The 17,941-nt window shown below is 38.3% G+C and overlaps 1 protein-coding gene across 2 annotated transcripts; it reads right to left on the reverse strand.

The window, feature by feature from the left end:
- Positions 1-237: 237 nt before the first annotated feature.
- Positions 238-17,615, reverse strand: LOC115765627 (neprilysin-2). 2 transcript variants are annotated; one of them, XM_030709277.1, is made up of 11 exons: positions 17,538-17,615; positions 17,334-17,434; positions 3,743-4,290; positions 3,465-3,679; positions 3,225-3,401; positions 2,786-3,162; positions 2,594-2,626; positions 1,244-1,653; positions 936-1,186; positions 679-865; positions 238-615 (listed from the first exon to the last, which is right to left on the reverse strand). In XM_030709277.1, the coding sequence occupies exons 2-11, from the start codon at positions 17,348-17,350 to the stop codon at positions 464-466; spliced, it is 2,367 nt and encodes a 788-aa protein (XP_030565137.1). In that variant the 5' UTR covers positions 17,351-17,434; positions 17,538-17,615; the 3' UTR covers positions 238-463. The 2 variants fall into 2 exon arrangements, with proteins under 2 accessions (XP_030565137.1, XP_030565138.1); XM_030709278.1 differs by lacking the exon at positions 2,594-2,626.
- Positions 17,616-17,941: the final 326 nt, after the last annotated feature.

Here is a 17,941-nt window from a genome sequence, read left to right on the forward strand (position 1 = left end):
CGATTTGGAACTGTTGTGAAACTGTTGAGTTGCTTATCGATTAAGCCTGCGCGACTTATCTAAATCGCTTATCGATCGATATCGAATTTAAATGTTTTGTAGTAAACACATTTTTTGGCTTACATAATTAAATCTCATGCACGAATATTTTCATTAGATTTGAATATTTACTAAAATTAAGTTTCTCGCTGTGATGTGTGATGGACTGTAATGAAGAGTCCCAAGAAAACATAGTCATACATATAAACAAAATTTATTAAATATTTTTCTTACATTATGCTCACTCAGCATAAATACGCTAGGGGTAGTAATGGTAAATCTACGTGAGATTAGCCCATAGAACGCGGGCATGATCGCTAATACATCTTTTAGAGTTTCTAAATACCGCTTTAGTTTACTACAAAGACACACACACAATCTAATATATTTTATGGAAACATAATATTTCTACTGCGGGTAGTCTCTACCACACTTCACACTTTTGCACAGGATTCATGGGGGAGCCTTCTGGACATTGGAAGTCCTTGGCAAAATCCTTCATATTGGCCAGCGAGCCCAGCACACGGAACTCTGAGGGCGAGTGCACGCCTGTCGTAATTCTCATCTTAAGGGATTCTGTAAGTAAAATATATGTTTTTTTAAGAATATTTAGTTAACATAATATTCTTCAACGTTTACCTTTACGATATTTGGCACACCAAGTCTGACCAGCCGAGATCCAGAACATTTGCTGAGGCGTATAGTTCAGACCAGGCAACTTGGGCTCCGGCCCATGCTTCTCTACCCAGCGTTGATAGGCGATATACGACTCCTTCACGCCACCATTATCGGCAATATTTTCGCCTTGAGTGTTGATGCCATTCAACTGTAGAGGTGGAAAAACGTGGCCAATTATAATATCAGTTTTACAGTGGAATACTTAAGACCCGACTTACATTCAAGCCAGTGGCGTTGTCCGTATAGTTTCCATACTGTTCAATAATACACTGTGCCTTCTTAAGATAGGCCTTCTGTGTGTCTGGCTGCCACCAGTCCCGCAAGTTGCCTTTCACGTCGAACTGACGACCTTGATCATCGAAGCCGTGTGTGATTTCATGTCCAATCACATAGCCAATAGCTCCGAAATTCATGTACTTGGGTCGCTGGGCGTTAAAGAAATGGCCCTGCAGTATGCCAGCCGGGAACTCTGCAAAAGATAGGATTAGTTTACGGTTCTAGGTGTAACTAGGAACTCTCTACTTACGTATGCTGTTCTCCAGGGAGGAGTAGAAGGCGTTTACAATAGCTGGCCGGGCATGACGTATCCAATCTGTTTTGTTGACCGGCAGACGCAACTTGTTAAATGAATAGTCTGTGCCAAAGATGTTCATGTTCAAAAACGACTCGAAATACTTTTCCGGATTGATGTCAAGTTTTTCATAGTATTTGGCCAGTTTCTCGTTGTCCAACATCTCGTCGGGATAGCCAATGTGCGTGGCCATGCTATGAAGCTTCTCCTTGGCCTCCTTCTTCGTCTTGTCGTCCATCCAGATGACTTCATTCAGTATATCGTCGAACACCATGCGTATGTCGTTGACCATTTCCAAGGCTTTCGACTTCGAGTCCTGGTTGAAATGCTTGCGAACGTAGAGCGAGCCCACGGATATGCCAAGGCTGATAGTTATATTTAATATGGATATTAGATTATGTTGATCGTTGTGAATTCATGCGATGTTGATGTGGTTTGGTTGTACCAGTTGTTGTTGTTGTTGTTGTAGTAGGAGTTGTTGTTGTTCAGTGCAATTTTTGATTGGTGAACAGTCGAGATTATACGTAAAAGCGGAAAATGATAATTTTTATGAGTTATTTACTTAAAACAAATAAATTGTGCTTACGTTCAGACTCTAACAAACAAGGGGACCCAGCGAACAAAATTAAAAATAAAACAACAAATTTTCATTTGAGCCGCAATAGATACAAGCTCTGCAGTTCTTCAGAATACCAATATTCGACTCGCTCCCTAAGCTAGTCTGTTGACAACTCAGCTATTTTTAGCTACACTTAGCCTTTTTCAGAGGTCGCAGGTGTCTACAATTTTGGCTACTTTAAAATTGATTACGCTATGTTTTAAATCTATTGCGTATCGATGATACGAGTTCAGGGTACATCACTTTAGCTTAGGGTATTTAAATTTGGGGTAAATTACAGCGTGTGTTGATTTCATCTGTGATGCAAAGTCTAAAGAGGAGCTTCAGGATTCTTGGATGGATATTGCAGACAACAAGCACGATGGGGTGTTAATACAAAAGCATCTGCAAGCGCAAAATGATGAAACCTAAAAGCGCACCTAGCCCCAGATGAAAGCTGAAGTTTTGGATGAATTTTCCCATCAAGCGCGTAAACCTTGCGCAGGTAGGTTTTGGCCTTTTTTCTGATGACCTGCTATTCAGCTATTTAAGCTTTATTTAAAAGTAGACTCAGTGGCATTCAAATCAATATAGGGTTGTAAGTGCATGTATTGAGGATTTTGCGTGTATGCGTGTGTGGGTGTCTTGGGATATGTATCTGTATTCGGCCGATGAAGTAAATTTGTATGTTGAATTTCTCTAAATACCTATCAGTATCTGCTTCGAGATCGTCACTGTCACTGTAAAAGTCACAAAGAAATCAATCAGAAAAGAAACGGAAACAAGGATAGAAAATTGCTTATTGAGCACCAGCAAAAGAGCACCTAAATGGCCAAAGCCGCACACCATTTTAACAAAATAAAGGCTAAACAGAAGAAGTGCGTTGGTCATATACTAACCTGCCGGAGGCAATATCGACGCACTCCTTCCAGCGCGCCTCCTGCTCCTGACGACCGGACAGCGCTGTGGCATACTGCAGCTGTCGCTTGCGGAACTCCTCACTGAGGAAGCCAATGGAGAAGGCGTGTATGCGCCACATCATATAGTTGGCAATCACACGATTGGGCGTCTTGGCCAGCAGCTTGCCCAGCTCGTCGAAGAACGGCGGCACGGTCAGATTGATTATCTCGTCGTCCTGCACGGTAAGGCCTGCTGGCAGCAGGGCATTCATATAGTCCACCCAGTCAACGTACGGATAGGCAGCCTGCAGCTGCTGTGCGGTGCGTAGGTTGTGCAGCTCCGATGAGTTACGACGCTTCTCATTGGGCCAGGAGATCTAAAGAGCCATTGGATTGATATTGTTATAGTCTTAGCCAGTCAGAATCTGGTTTTGCTTACGTTGGCCAGCGCAATTTCGAACTCGAGTGATGCGAGCAGTTGTGTCTTGGCTTCATCCTTGTTGGCGCCAAAAAGCACCGCAATGTCCACCATGTATTCATAATAAGCGGTAACCAGGGTCTCATTAAATCCCTTAATCAGGTACTCGCGACTCAAAGCCAACGCGGACTGATCCACCTGTATATAAGAAATTCCAAAATCGGATCAGGTTTGAAACCATCTTCAATACTCCACACCTACATCGATAATGCGCTTAGTGCTGTTCTGCAGATCCACGCCAATGGAGAAGTCAATGATGTAGTCCATGCTGAAGCCGGCCTTGCGGAATTTCTTGACCTGTTCCTGCCAGGTCCAGTTGTCGTCCGCATTCCAGCTGTCGCCCTCAATCAACGGCCAGCCGCCCAGGGATTTGGCAATCTTGGCGATTGGTGTGGCGCCCAGAGATTCAATCAACGCTAAAAGACAAAACAAGAAATACATTGATTCTCCAGGATTCGAAGGATCAGTCATTTACATACTCTTGTTCATGCAGGCCTTGTACAGCAAATTGGGCAAACGGAAGTGTTTGGGCTCCGTGGCCGGTCGCTCGGCGGTGATGATGTCCTTGAGCTGCTCCTGCAGCTTGTCAGAGATGACGGAGAAAGTGCTGATGGATACCTTATCGTCGGGTATATTCTCCTCTTCAATGTAGGTGCCACAGGCGAACTCGTAGAAATTGTCGCATGGCTCTACATCCGCCTTGATCTTGCTCAGCACCGTGGAGGCAGTGTGTATGCACTCCTTGGTCAGGCAAACGTCCTCCGAATCCGGCTTTCCTTTGGGACCCTCAACAGACAACTTGTTCATATTGGTGGTATCGCTATGCAAAGCTGTCGCCTCCGGTGGAGCCAATGATGGTTCTGCATCGGCTCCGGATTCGGATCCGGATCCGGCACCTCCTTCGATCGGCTTGAGAGCATTGAATATCCAGAGACCGAAGCCTGTGGCGGCAATCAGGAATAGAATACCACTCAGGATGAGCAGGCTCCGCTCCAGCTTGGTGCGTCGACGCCACCAGTTGGGATTCCTGCCATGGAAGTAAACAAGAAATAAATAAGCAAAAGCAACAAATAGAGACAAGCTTAGATGCGACAAGCACATAAATCTTAATTAAAGGGCGCCCCTTCAGTGCGGGGCCGAGTAAAAGTAAATTTCACTTTGGCTAGCTGCGCGTGGACTTGTTTTCAATTTTGTTTTTGTCACCCCGATGTCATCGATAATCAATTCACTTTTTCTTTAGCTATCACCCGTTGGCCATCTCGTTTATCTTGTGTCGGCCTCGCGGCTGCTTCGGCTTTAAACTTGTTTATCAACATTGCCCCCTATGCAGCCGCAAAGAGCAGCCACACTGTGCAACAAATTCGAGTTGTCACTCGTCGTAAATTGCTAAGCACACGGCTTCTGCGAAAATTTCACTTTTACAGTTCATGTCAAAAGCTAAGCAAAACGGGATTAACAATGCCGCGCCGAACATTGAATACTCTTACTATGTGAATGTGAGCTTTTTCTCCTTCTTATGATCATGAGAAACCTCAAAAAAAAACATTGGCGTTAATAAACCGATTCTTAAAAACTCTCATTGGTTTATATTATATATGCTATGAATATTATATAATATATATGCTTTAAAAAATACAGTAGCACAGGCAATCGGCTAAGTTCAGAGCATTCCATATTATTTTCAGAAAATTAGAGCATGTCGTCTGTCTGAGGAACAATTTTAAAATTGTTTGCTTCTGCAATATTTAGATTAGATTTAAAGAAATGGCTTGTCTAATATAATTGATTTCTGCTGTTTTGGATACATTAACGCGGACGATCTTCAGATTGTAAAACACTTTTTTAAGGATTTGCAATGAGCCAAGCCAAGTCAAAACAAAAAAAAAAAAACAAAAGGCAAATCAAACAGTATAATCTTCAATTTGATAACTGTGGAACTTTTTTCCTATTTGGCGTTAATTGACGTTTCATTTATTTTGGCTTCCTGATATGAAGGCCACATTTGGGATAAACACTAATAAAAATATTATAAAAACTGAGTACGGCAGGCAAATTCATATTAATTATCAAACGAGTTATAATTGATTTTTTTTGTTTTACAAATAAAACCTGTTGCACAGTGTATGTTAATTGGCCACTTCCTTCCGATTAGCAAATGTCTGGTGAATTTGGCCATTTTGCAAGAGTTGTTTTTAAACGAAAATAGATATCGGCGCCAGAAAACTGGTTACATTTTGTGGGCCAGTTTTGAGATTTCTGAGTTTTAAGCGCCTGAGATACACTAAATGCTTGAGAGATATACAAAATATACGTCCCCACACACACGCACACACGCGGGTACACACAGGTCATGTTAATGTTAGCCAATGTTTTAGTGCCAAACCATTTCCGTGGCTGATGATTTTTTAGCACGCTTCAATTACGTCTGAAAATTAAGAAATAATGATGCGCACTAAAGCCAGAAGTTATGAGCTGTTGTTGGTGCCGATGCAAACCCGAATCCGCTTTTAATGAGCGATTAAGCCAGGCTCTATAAATCTATTTATGGCTGATTACATACATTATTTGGTTATTTTGAAATCTCATGGCCGAATGGGCCAAAGGTCAGCATATACTCATGTGTATATGTATACCATATACATTGTACTAATTGTTAAAGCGAGTCGTGTGCGGTCAGTTTTTGATTTTATCACTGGGTTCTGAATTTCGCTTTTTTTTATGTAAATATATAAATATCGTTGACCTGACAAACTGATTGAGTGACGAATAGCGCACAGACCATGTCTTTTTCCAGACCATGTCTTTTTCTTTTAATACTGCCCTACTATTCGATTCTCATCATTTAAAGGAACACATAAGTCTTATTATTATTATGCTCACCATCTAATAACCTTTATCTATGTGCTTACTCTCACTCTTAGTCTCCATCTTTCTTTCTCCTTTCGCCGCTCTCATTATTTTGTACTTTTTCTACTCTTTTACTCTGATTCTCAGATAATTTAATTCTTTTAATCATTTGTACATATAAAAGTCTGCTTCCCTTCTTCAAGAAAGCTGTATCAAATAAAATTGTTGATATAGATGATTAAGTATAGGAGAGAATATTTTACAAACTACAACCTTTGCTATAACTAGTTCGCATTGAAACAGATAAACGGATATGCGGACATGAATATATCAACTCGGCTGCTGATGCGGATCTAGAATCTATATACTTTATGGGGTCGGAGATGTCCCATTATATGCTTTACACTTTTCATGATTAAATTAAAATACCTTCTACAAGATAAAATAGATTAAGAAATTTCCCTAGATGCATTCCTGCAAAATTATTAAAATATGTTCTACTTATCAAAATTGCTTTTACTTTTCAAGTTGACATGCTCGAAAAAACAGTGTAAGTGGGGCACGCGCTTCAGCCTTTGGCCAATAATCAGATTGCAAAACACAACCAAATGCACAGCCCCAAATACATAAAAGAGAAAAAAAAAATGAATACTAGCCTAGCCGCACTCAAAACAATTATTTTGTTTAATGTGGCTGAACCTTTGCTATTGTTAAAGGCACAAAACGGAGCACTCGCCAATAGGCAGCCAACAACAAAGTCGCATCAATGTGAGCAATAAACCAAATGACAGCCTCGACATGCGAAAAAAAAAATGAAATTAAATTTAACAAATTGTTGCTGCGGCATTTTATTTAACATGTTACACGATGTTGTTAGCTACACAAGTGTATTTATGAGGAAAGCATTTGAAAATTAATTTTATAGAACTCAACAGAGTGTTTGTCAAGTTCATGTTGCATTCATAATTAAAAATTGAAGCAATATTTGTCTTAATGATTTGCACGTTGCAAAAAAACGAATCGAACAAAAGGCAATTCTTATAATTACAGCCAGAGAAAAAATATTAAATCACAAGGAAGAAAAAATAAACACATAACAAAATAAATAAATAATCATACGCAGCGTTTAACCAGTTTGTTAATATGGTGTTGAGCGTTTTTGCCACAAGTTAAGAATTCGTTTAATTGTGCATTATGTAAATTGAGCAGCCTTAGCAATTGCTTGGACAAAGTTGAATGACTTTCACGCCAAATCATTGTGCGGAATACAAAAAAATATTAAGTTGTGCTTTAATTTTAAGTTCACCACGATCTTAATAAACGACCACACCATACCCTGGGCCCTGCTTGTGCCTGAATGTATAGTTGATCTACATTCCTATCGCAGATATATATTTCTGCTTATTTTCACTTGTTTACGTGATTTCAGTTCCACTTTCAGCATTTTTTTCTCAACGTGTTTTTAGGTGAACTGCTCATTATTAAAGTGCTGTTTGGCTTTTTAATTATATGCAAACGATAATTATAATTGATTGTTTTGGGGAAGAAATACACAACAAATATTTCAATTGAGGAAAAAATGCCGGTCCGAGCAAGTTTTATTTATCGCACAAGCAGACGTTTCGGAGAAGTTTTTTAACTTGTAAAATTCGTGAATGATCAGTAAATGTGTGTATTTTGTGTTAATGAGATAAAAAGTAAATATTTGGATTGCATAATGATATAAAAATAATCACATATATTGCTTGGTAAAAGCTTTATTAGTTCAGTTGCTCATCTACAATGGTGGGTTGGACTGGACTCCCATATATCCTGTTTTATGTTAGAAGCGTTCCGGAACTTCAGAAAAGTCTCATCGAAAATGACAAAAGTTATATTGCGGAAAAATGTCGGATCACGTTTCTCAAAACACGATTACGAAAATGGGAGCAAATGTAAACGTGAATTTACTGATTATAAATATTATGACGCGAGTAATCCATGCAATTAACTTATTGTCTAATATCGGTGCCCATTAACTATCCAATTAGTTGGATGCAAATCGTGTCTGACCATTGGCAACATCATGCCATCCATTTCTTCCAATCCAATAGGCACGAAGCTCTTACCGCATACGGAATTCACGATCCGTAGCATCCATTCGAGAAGTGTTCTCAGAATTCACAATTTTGTTAACCATTTCCCGTAGGCTGTGGCACTTATTATGGTACAGCATTTGCCTCGTTTATGCAACAGCTATTGATTTTCGCATTGTCATTGCCAGAGCGTCGCGGCTGCGTCTTATCAGCGATATCAGCAGCCCCTTCATTTCAAATCCATACAACACGAGTGTCTGTATCTGTATCTGTATTTGTAACTGTATCTGTATCTGTATCTGTATCTGTATCTGTATCTGTATCTGTATCTGTATCTGTATCTGTATCTGTATCTGTATCTGTATCTGTATCTGTATCTGTATCTGTATCTGTATCTGTATCTGTATCTGTATCTGTATCTGTATCTGTATCTGTATCTGTATCTGTATCTGTATCTGTATCTGTATCTGTATCTGTATCTGTATCTGTATCTGTATCTGTATCTGTATCTGTATCTGTATCTGTATCTGTATCTGTATCTGTATCTGTATCTGTATCTGTATCTGTATCTGTATCTGTATCTGTATCTGTATCTATAACTGTATCTGTATCTGTATCTGTATCTGTATCTGTATCTGTATCTGTATCTGTATCTGTATCTGTAACTGTATCTGTATCTGAATTGAATCTGTAGCTGACTTGGCATATGGAGGGTGTGCTGCGAGTGATGTGAATTTTTTTTATTTTATTTATGAATATATTGTCCAGGTGCTGCTGCTGCCGCTGCTGGCTGTGTGCACTGGCAACTTTGTGCAAGTGTCGCTATTGGGGGGCGTGTCAATGGGCGCCGGTTTCAAGCTGTGCTTTTGTCTATGAGTTGCCCAATAAATGTGTCAAGTGCAGACGGCGCTTTTGCCATTGACGTGCGACACTTTGCCGTCACTAACAACTGCGCACACTCGCGCACACTCACGCACACACACACACACACACACACAGTTGCTGCTTACATTGCTTACTTTTAGGGCTTTTATTGGCCATATACCCATATTTCTTATTGTTGCTATTATTATTATTTGTTATTTGAATATATATTTTCGTCGTCTTTATTAGTATTCAACACTCTGATTGACACCAGAAATTTCAATAGGTTTTTTTTGGGGTAACGCTTAAAAATTTAGACTGACGTTCGCACTTCCTATCGCATAGCTCTTTTGTGCCTGAACAAATGCGAATTTAATAGCTTCAGATACATTTGTAGCACTATCTGTCATGTTTCTCTGAGCTGTTTGAATGGTTTTTCAAAACATCTGTGAAACTACGCGCTTATGTTAAGTGGTAGACCCAGTCGGAATCAAACGATAGGCGGCTTTACCCGGCTTAACTAAACATTTAAATACTTATGTGCTAAAAATCAGTTTTCGGTTAGTCTACCTGGGAGCTTCACCTGCCATTCAGAATAGTTCACTTAGAAAAATCCGTGCAGCACGCAAAATACATTTGTTATTTGCTTTGCTCGATAGGTTTTTTTTTTCATTCATTTTCCAATATTTTAAATGGATTTCCGCAAAAGCTACTTACAGTACACACCGAAAATAACTTTTGTAAACAAGCTGATCATCAATCATCAGTCAATCAAGCAATCAGCAAAAAACAGTTACCCACAAAGTAATCTATTTAAAAACCTTGCCAACACTCCGGTCTACACGGATTTATGGTGTAAGTCAACTCTGATCTATACAATTATTCGCTCAACTCAGCTAAATCATTCACCCTGCTTATTACACTCATTCAGTTTGGTGTGATTGAAGGCTGTGATTTTGGAGGTACTCACTCGCATTATTTACTCATCTTCGAATGTGAGTCTAGCTATCTAGCTGTACACACAGAACTGAGTCATTCGCTAGAGCTATTTTCGCACGGCAGTATTAGCCGCACATAAAACACATCCTATATGATTTATATGCCATAACCCGATGAGTTGTAATACACAAAATTGAACAAAACTTAAATTTGTAAATATTTTTAAGGGCTTTCGAACGGAGATCGTTTGACTCAGCAGCAGCAATGATGAAATTTAGTGTAGGTCTTTTTTTTTGGCTTGTCAAATCTGACAAAGGTATTGTGTATGTCGAAGCTTGGGGTTCGCTGTAAACTGTAGAAACAAGCAGCATATGGGCTCGTCCATCAAGGCGAGTGGCCTTTGCGGGCCGAAGCCGCTGTCAGTCAGACTTTCTTATTCATATTTGTTGTTGTTATTGTTTTCTGTGATATTCGTAAAGCCCAAACAAGCCAAAAGCAGCGACAAATTGCTTCCAAGTGTTAATTTGTGCCACAGACACAATTACCTAATACATTTTAATTACGCCCGACTTGGGCCCGAGATACTATAAGATGAGGCTGGCGCACGATGGGTTTTTGTCTGTCTGCCTGTCATTTGTTATTGTTGTTATAGTTGTTTTTAGTCGCTGTTTGTAGTTGTAGTAACTTTTTTAATTGCTCGCAATATTAGAGCTGTCATATCATTTAAGCAACTGCGTGTGCGCTCATTAAAACCAAAGGAATGCAGCTGCAATACATACAAAAAGTCAACGCTATAAGCTGATAACACGAGAAAACACGAAGAAATATCTAGAGAATGCAGCTAGGCGGGAGTTATTGATAGGGTTATGAATTCTAAGGCAACAGCTAGAAAAGATTCTCAAATGTACAAGCAGCGCCAAGGAAAATGAAAATCTGAATTGAAAATGAAAGTCCAAAATCTTCTAAGATCGACATAAATGAGATCGAAACTCAGAAAGCCAGAAAGAACATTTATCTTCTGGCAGATTAGCTACGGCTGATCTGTATTAAGACCAGGGCTGCTTACGATTCGAACCAGCTCCCACATCCTTGAACCCAGGCCCAAGCCAATTTTCGATTTAGTACTAAAAATGTTGAAATTTGATCGCCGCCTATTGACCAAATGTGGCTGGATGCATTCAATGGTTAGGGCCAAAGTTATGTGTACCTTGGAGCTAGGTCTTTCGAATAGGATATTGCTTTGAACCGGATTTCGGTTTGGCTGTTTCTTTGACAACTGACTTGGAAGAAGGTTCGCATCATAGTAAAAAGTATAATTGATATTCCGGGTTTGAACTGGTTAAAACGTATTTCCAATTAATAACTGAATATACGGTTTGCAAAGAAAGACGTGTGCTAGACGCTCCAAAATGTACTTTGGCTAGACATCATAATTGGGACTGGGCACTGATATTTCAAGATTTACGTTGACAATAAGGAAGCGGTGCGCTTAAGAATTTAATGAGTCCGTCAATACGAAAAGAAAAACGACTTTATTTTTTGTTTACATACGTAGTCAGCATTGTGTTAATGTGAAGTTATGAATTTCTCGAAAATCTTTTGAATTAAATAGTTTAATACATTCATTTTTCTCAATTGACTAGCCAATGTGTTATTGTGTCTACGCCTCACAACTAACCCCACGCTTTGGTGTACGTAATACCTGTCAGTTTTTACTAGCTGAAAAAAAAATAAAAACTGAGTAATATTTAGAAGCGAAAGCTCCATCTTTCATTGGACGCATAACAAAACTGCGAGTTATGGCACATAAATCATATAGAATGTGTTTCTTTTTAGGCACATACCGAAGGCAGCTTTGTGCTAATATTAAATTACAAATATTGAACAAATCGTTGAAAGTTATGTTAATTAAAAAATTTAAATATAAGAAAAAGATTTGTATATGTATAGAATATAGATATATGTCAACCCAATACCGGATATTTACGCCTGCGAACCTAGACAATGCTAGATCCATACTGAGGTTCGAACCCGGATTGTTGTTGTTTTCCATTTGCCTCAATGGCTGATCCCTGCCGTACAAAAAAATATATTAAAAGCTATATACATATATATATACACATATATATATATATATATAAACACCATTAACATTACATACATTAACATCAATAGTCACATTTACTAAAGCGTTGACAATAATAATATTTACATGAACATTGCAGACAAAATAAATAAACAAGCTCTTAAGAGATCTTAAGAACATGGACTTGCTTTGGTTTGGTGTAAGGTCTCTTTGAATGCGTACAAGATTTTGTATAGGAAATAATACAAAATATATATAACGATTTCGAAAAAACTGGAAAGTTAGAAATTTTGATGAAGTCAGCAAATGTTTTGTTTATTTCGGTATTTAAATTTATTCGCTTTTTTATACATCTAAATATGTTCCATATTTCGTTGGATGTGCTCGAGAAATCTTCACATGAAATCATTTTCCGTAACTTTGTGTTTCTCTCTGTACTTCTCTGGCTCGGTCTCTAACCGCGGCTTAAACTTGAACTTGTGCTGTCTAAAGTGCATTATTTTTATTAGATCTTGGCCCTAAGTCACATTAGCGAGAAAAGCAAAGCCAAGGCCTTTTAGTGCGCTTTGAAATCTATTTATCAACAGGACGCAGGCAATTTGCCAGCAGGAAGAAGTCAGCGACAATGAAATTGCCTAGGGGCTGTGGGCGTGACAGGAAGTTGGTGCCTTTTAAAAGGCTGCCAGGTGGGCAGGAAAAGCGAGCGGAAATTCAATGAAAACTGCAGCGGCAGTTGCCATTTGCTGCGCTTCAGCATCAGGGCCAGCCACATAAATAACGGTAACATGGCAGGGTTGCCAAATACTTGAAAAAATGTACAGTTCAACAAAAACTCACAGATAACAGCCCGAGACGCCAAGGCTGCCATATGTCAAAATGTCTCACAGAGTTTTTCATTGATATTCGACGGTGCGTTTTGCATGCTAAACGAAATGGAAATATTTGTTATTTATTTTATTATTTTTTTTGTTTTTTGGGTGGGTGCCCGCTCTTTAGGCAAGCGTATTGCCTACGACGGAGTCGCATAAACAAGCCCAATGGCAGGGCGAATCATTAAATATGCATTCGGCATTTAGTGTCTACAACAAAAGGCCAGCGAAATTTCCACCTTAAATATTGACCTCAAAATTATTGTACAATTGTATTTACATTGTATTCAAAATGTTTTATAACCAATATCAGCTGGAACTTGAAACTTGAGAGTGTTACTGAGGAAAAATGCGAAAAACAATGAGAACAACCTGAATAGATATTATTCATAAGAAATGTATGCGAAAAATTGAAGATTCACAGGAATGCGTGCCTATTAAGAATAATTATTTTTCATAGATACTCTTTAGAGAGTTTCTTCTAGTCGAGTGCAGTGGCTAGAGTAGTATTTTTTTTATTTTACTTATTTAGGCTTAACATCTCACGTTTCTGACAACAAAGTTCAATGTTTAAGTTGCGGCCTGGTTCGAAGAAATTCTACCAGATGTTGGGTTAAATCACATTGAATCACAGAGTTAATTCTCAGTCAACTCGACGCGTGCCCGAAATTAAAGTGCTGGAGGCACGTACTGCGCATCTTCCCGGTTCCAGAGATCCCACACAAATCCTCTTTGGCCCCATCAAATCACCGAAATTATGTACGAAACAAACAAGTACACGTAATGTCTTTCGATGAGAAACCAACTGCAACCTGAGCTGGAGCCGGGCTTTGACAACATCAATCACCTGGCTTGACAAATGCCCCGCATTACACTCGGATTGTTCATTATGAGTGGGGTGAGTAATAAAGGCGTTTACGCCAAGAAGTCAAAGACCGGGCCTATTACGTGCGCTACACGCTCCAAAATTTACTGCAATTACGCATCAAGACTGGGGCAGGGCATTTGGCATTTCTTTTGGCCTGCTTTTCAAAGATTTACGTCGGCTATAAGGAAGCACGATGCGGCCGAAGAATCGCACAGAAGAATTTCATGAATTCGTCAAAACAAACACAATTAACTTACTTAGGCAACAAAAAGAAGTTGTTATCTCGTTAATTTGGAATTTGGACAAGTGTTTTTACACTAAGAAGCAGTCTAGAAATTTAGCACACCTGAAAGTTATTTTCTAAGATTTACACCGTATAGGAATTATCCAAATAAAATCTCATCTAATCGGGGCTCATATATAAGAGTCAAGTACAATATTAAAGTCGGCAATTTCAAAAGATCCGAACTTCTGAATTTCTATTTGGTGCGCGTTCTATGCAATCCTCACCAATCCTCAGCAAGAAGCACATGATCTCTAGATCCAGGCCACAGTAAAAATAATTATATCTGGTATACATTTCGTCTCAAACCAAGTGCATCGTGGGCATATTTCACTCAAAAATTTGAAAAACAAGTTTTCGAGTTTTTGCATGCGAGTAGAGAAAGATGAAATTATAAACTTGAAGCGAAATAGATATTAAGATAGAACTATATTATGCAATGAAAGACGTACTTCTTCTTAAAATGTGGGAAAACGAGTTCTTTTTTTCTAAAATTCCTTCAGATATTAGACAACATTCTCAACATTCTCAGTGAACATCGAGCTCATTAATAAATAAAATAAATTCTCGTTCACGTTGGTTATTTTTTCCCGAGAATCTGTGCAAAAGTGCGCCGTAAAAATCTGGACCATGCCCTTCTCTAGCTGCAGTCTTATGAAGGACAACATTTTAATGGAACTAAGATCCCAAAGAAAACATTTCCCAAAAGCTTTGCTTCATATTTTTAGAGTTGGAGGCATTCGCAAAGCAGCAAGCATATATATCTCTCAGTGGTTTTTGTGTTCAAAATTAAGGAAACTGTTTTTATAATTTCCCATTTTCCTCCAACAATAAAAAATTGAAAGTGGTTTCCATTCCTCAACAAAGAATCGCCCATAATCTTTTTACTATTATATGCACAATTTAAGCATACCGATCTCCCTTCCCGCAGCAAATCCAAGGTTTATAAATATTTGCGGGTCAAGGCAATACGTTAACCTCGGACATCGACCGACTGGAAAAACGACGGACATTGCGAAATATTATTTTTATAAAGTCGGTGGACATTTGTTTACATTTAGTGGCCGTTCTATGGCTGCGGCAATCAGGGCATCTGTGTGAAAGTGAGCATTGAAATGTGTGGTTTAATTAATTTGCCGCACATCTATATAAACAGTGCGTTCGAGATTGTTTAGCTGATAAGCCCAGGAGCCCCACCCCCAACGCCCTACACACTATTCACAGCAGGAAAAAAGTGTAAGAAGCGCGCAGTGTACAAATGTGGCTAAAAGGGTATGTGGCATAGTTTGTTTAGGTTGCAACACATTATGCCCGATGCAAGCCCCTTAGGTGGGCATGTAGGTCTTGGGGGCGTGGCAGATTTCAACCGCAAGCCTCACCTTCAGCAGAAATAGTTGTACAAAAGAAACGCAGCCGCATGGCCAAATGACTGACCATAATTGGAGTTGCAGTTGCAGTTGCCGTCGCTGCCGCTGCCGCTGCTGAAGTCGCTGCTTTTGACCACGTTAAGGTCTGCGTGCATTTAATTATGCAATTTGAGCAAATAAGCAACTACAGCAGCAATAACAACAACAGCAACAACAACAACAGCCAAAAACAATGCACACACAATATATGTGTGTGTGTGTGCACATACACCAATAAAATACTGCGTTGGCCCAAGACTTAAAAAACTTTAGTTCTTGGCTGATTTCGCGTTGATTTGGCTGGCCTAAATACCGCTCGAAGAAATCAAATAAACACTCAGTTTTAAGAATTAGTCAAAAGCTGTAAAACCGGTAAGGCACTTTTATCTAAAAACCTGGCATAGGTGTGAATTTGTTTTTATATTTATCGGACAAAGAGTTTTTTTGTGAGTCTTTTATTTGGTTTTTTAGATGAATGTGTTTGTACATTTAGTTTGCCAGCCAGTCTGAAATATGTTCAAGCTTAAAACAAAAGCAATAAATGTCGCTTAAACATTATGCAGATGACAGAACAACAAAAAGCGTCAAATTTTTGGCTGAATTGTGCAAATATTTTGCTGATATGATGAAACATTTTCTTAAGAGAGCCTTCCACAACTTTAAATGCATTGTCTTCAAAGCAAAAAACTGATTTTTTTTTTTAAAGCAGCATGCACTGCATTTTGGTTAAATAATTAAAAGCAACTCCACTGCGGAAAATAAAAGAAAGAATATCTTTATCTTTATTCTTAAAAGTTGGTAGATCAAATTCTCTACACAATTATATTTTAAATAAATAATCCAGCTAAGTCTGACTAAAATTCACGAAAAAATAAATAACTCGAGCATCATTTTTTTCCAACAAAAATTCTCGAACTTAGACACATTTCTACCAGGAAATGAGAAAGCCATTTCAAAGAGACTCTTTTTAGTCACGTATATTGCTAAATTGTTGCCACAGGGCTTATTCTAAAGAATCATGTGAAAAACATAAAGCTAAGCAAACGCATCTGAACAATTAGCGGGACAAAGTATATACACAAAACATTGCACGAATCATAGAAAATAATCGCAGCTCTTTTTCATGTACTATATTAATTGTAATTAAATAAGTTGTGTAAATAAATACAGTTATAACATATGTAATATATCATTATATATATATTTTGTTGGCATGACAACACGGCAATAATTTTCAAATAACATGCGCAAGATAGAAGTTTGGGAAAATATGATAATATAATAAACAAGCAGATGAGAAAAGAACACGTTACATTTAAAGGTTGGGCTAATGAAAACCTTAAATGTGGAAAACGACCAACAGCAGGAATCAAAAATAGTGAAGGCAAAGTTGTTAAAAAAATGTATGCAACTTTGTTTTAATAATTTCTGATTTCATTAAAACTTTTCGATTTTGGTTTTTTTAACGGCATATATATGGTTGATAAACACTTAAATTGCAAGGCAAACATGATTTAAAAAATAAAAGGGAACTTGTTAAGAACTAAGCGAGTTTGGATCAAAGCAAAACCGAAATATGAACAAGATTGAGTAGAAAAAGACAACTGGTCCGCGTCCAGTTTTCTTAATCCCAAATCGAACTACGCGGAACGTGTTTTTAATAAACATGCGCAACTTTCTTTTTTGTTTGACGCGCTTACAAATATTGTACAATCGAGTGGGAATGAGCAGGCAAGTGAAATGGAGTTAAAACAGAGATAACGAAAATGCAGTAGTACAAAATTCAATTCAAATATAATACCCATTTGTGTGGGAATGATGACAGCAACTTACTTAATAACTGTTTGCATGTTAACCGTTTTAACAATATTGATTTAAGCGCAAGCTGCAATTTGTTGTATCTTTTACGTGAACGTTAACGAGACGCTGTTTAGCTGTTGGAGATAAATTATTTTCATTTAGTTGATATTCAAAAGGCATATAACTTTTAAAGTCAAATATCAAAACAAAACACAATTAATTAAATGATTAATTTACACAGCGCTCAACACAGCTATTTGAATTTAACTGCCAATTGTAATATGCTATGAACTCAATGCTAGTATGAACTCAACAACGAACGACGACCTACTGAGCCCACGAACGCAAGCGCAGGTGTATATAAAAGTTGTTAGCCCAAAGCCCGGTTTAGAGATGCACTAGTTGTACACCCCAAAAAGTAGTTATGTTATCGATAATGATTTTTCAATATCGATAGTGAACCAATTCAATATTGCCGTCGCTGAGCACTAGTGCGAACAAGTTTGCAGTCTCTCTCTAATACGAGAATGTTATGACACTGTTATCAATATTACACTGTCAAATATTACGGAGACAATTTGGGTGATTATATTGAAATTCTTCGCATATTTCCTTTTCTTACACCCAATAAATTCGTTCTT

The sequence above is a fragment of the Drosophila novamexicana genome, unplaced genomic scaffold (genome assembly GCF_003285875.2).
Source record: "Drosophila novamexicana strain 15010-1031.04,08,12 unplaced genomic scaffold, DnovRS2.1 tig00000986-arrow-arrow-pilon, whole genome shotgun sequence".
NCBI classification, from domain to species: domain Eukaryota; kingdom Metazoa; phylum Arthropoda; class Insecta; order Diptera; family Drosophilidae; genus Drosophila; species Drosophila novamexicana.

What these genes read in the sequence shown, in the direction of transcription:
- LOC115765627 (XM_030709277.1), bottom strand. An exon ending in GCACTAAGCGCATTATCGAT is followed by an intron (nt 3,402 to 3,464) that starts GTAGGTGTGGAG and finishes TCTTATATACAG; the next exon opens with GTGGATCAGTCCGCGTTGGC. An exon ending in GTGTGCCAAATATCGTAAAG is followed by an intron (nt 616 to 678) that starts GTAAACGTTGAA and finishes TTTTACTTACAG; the next exon opens with AATCCCTTAAGATGAGAATT.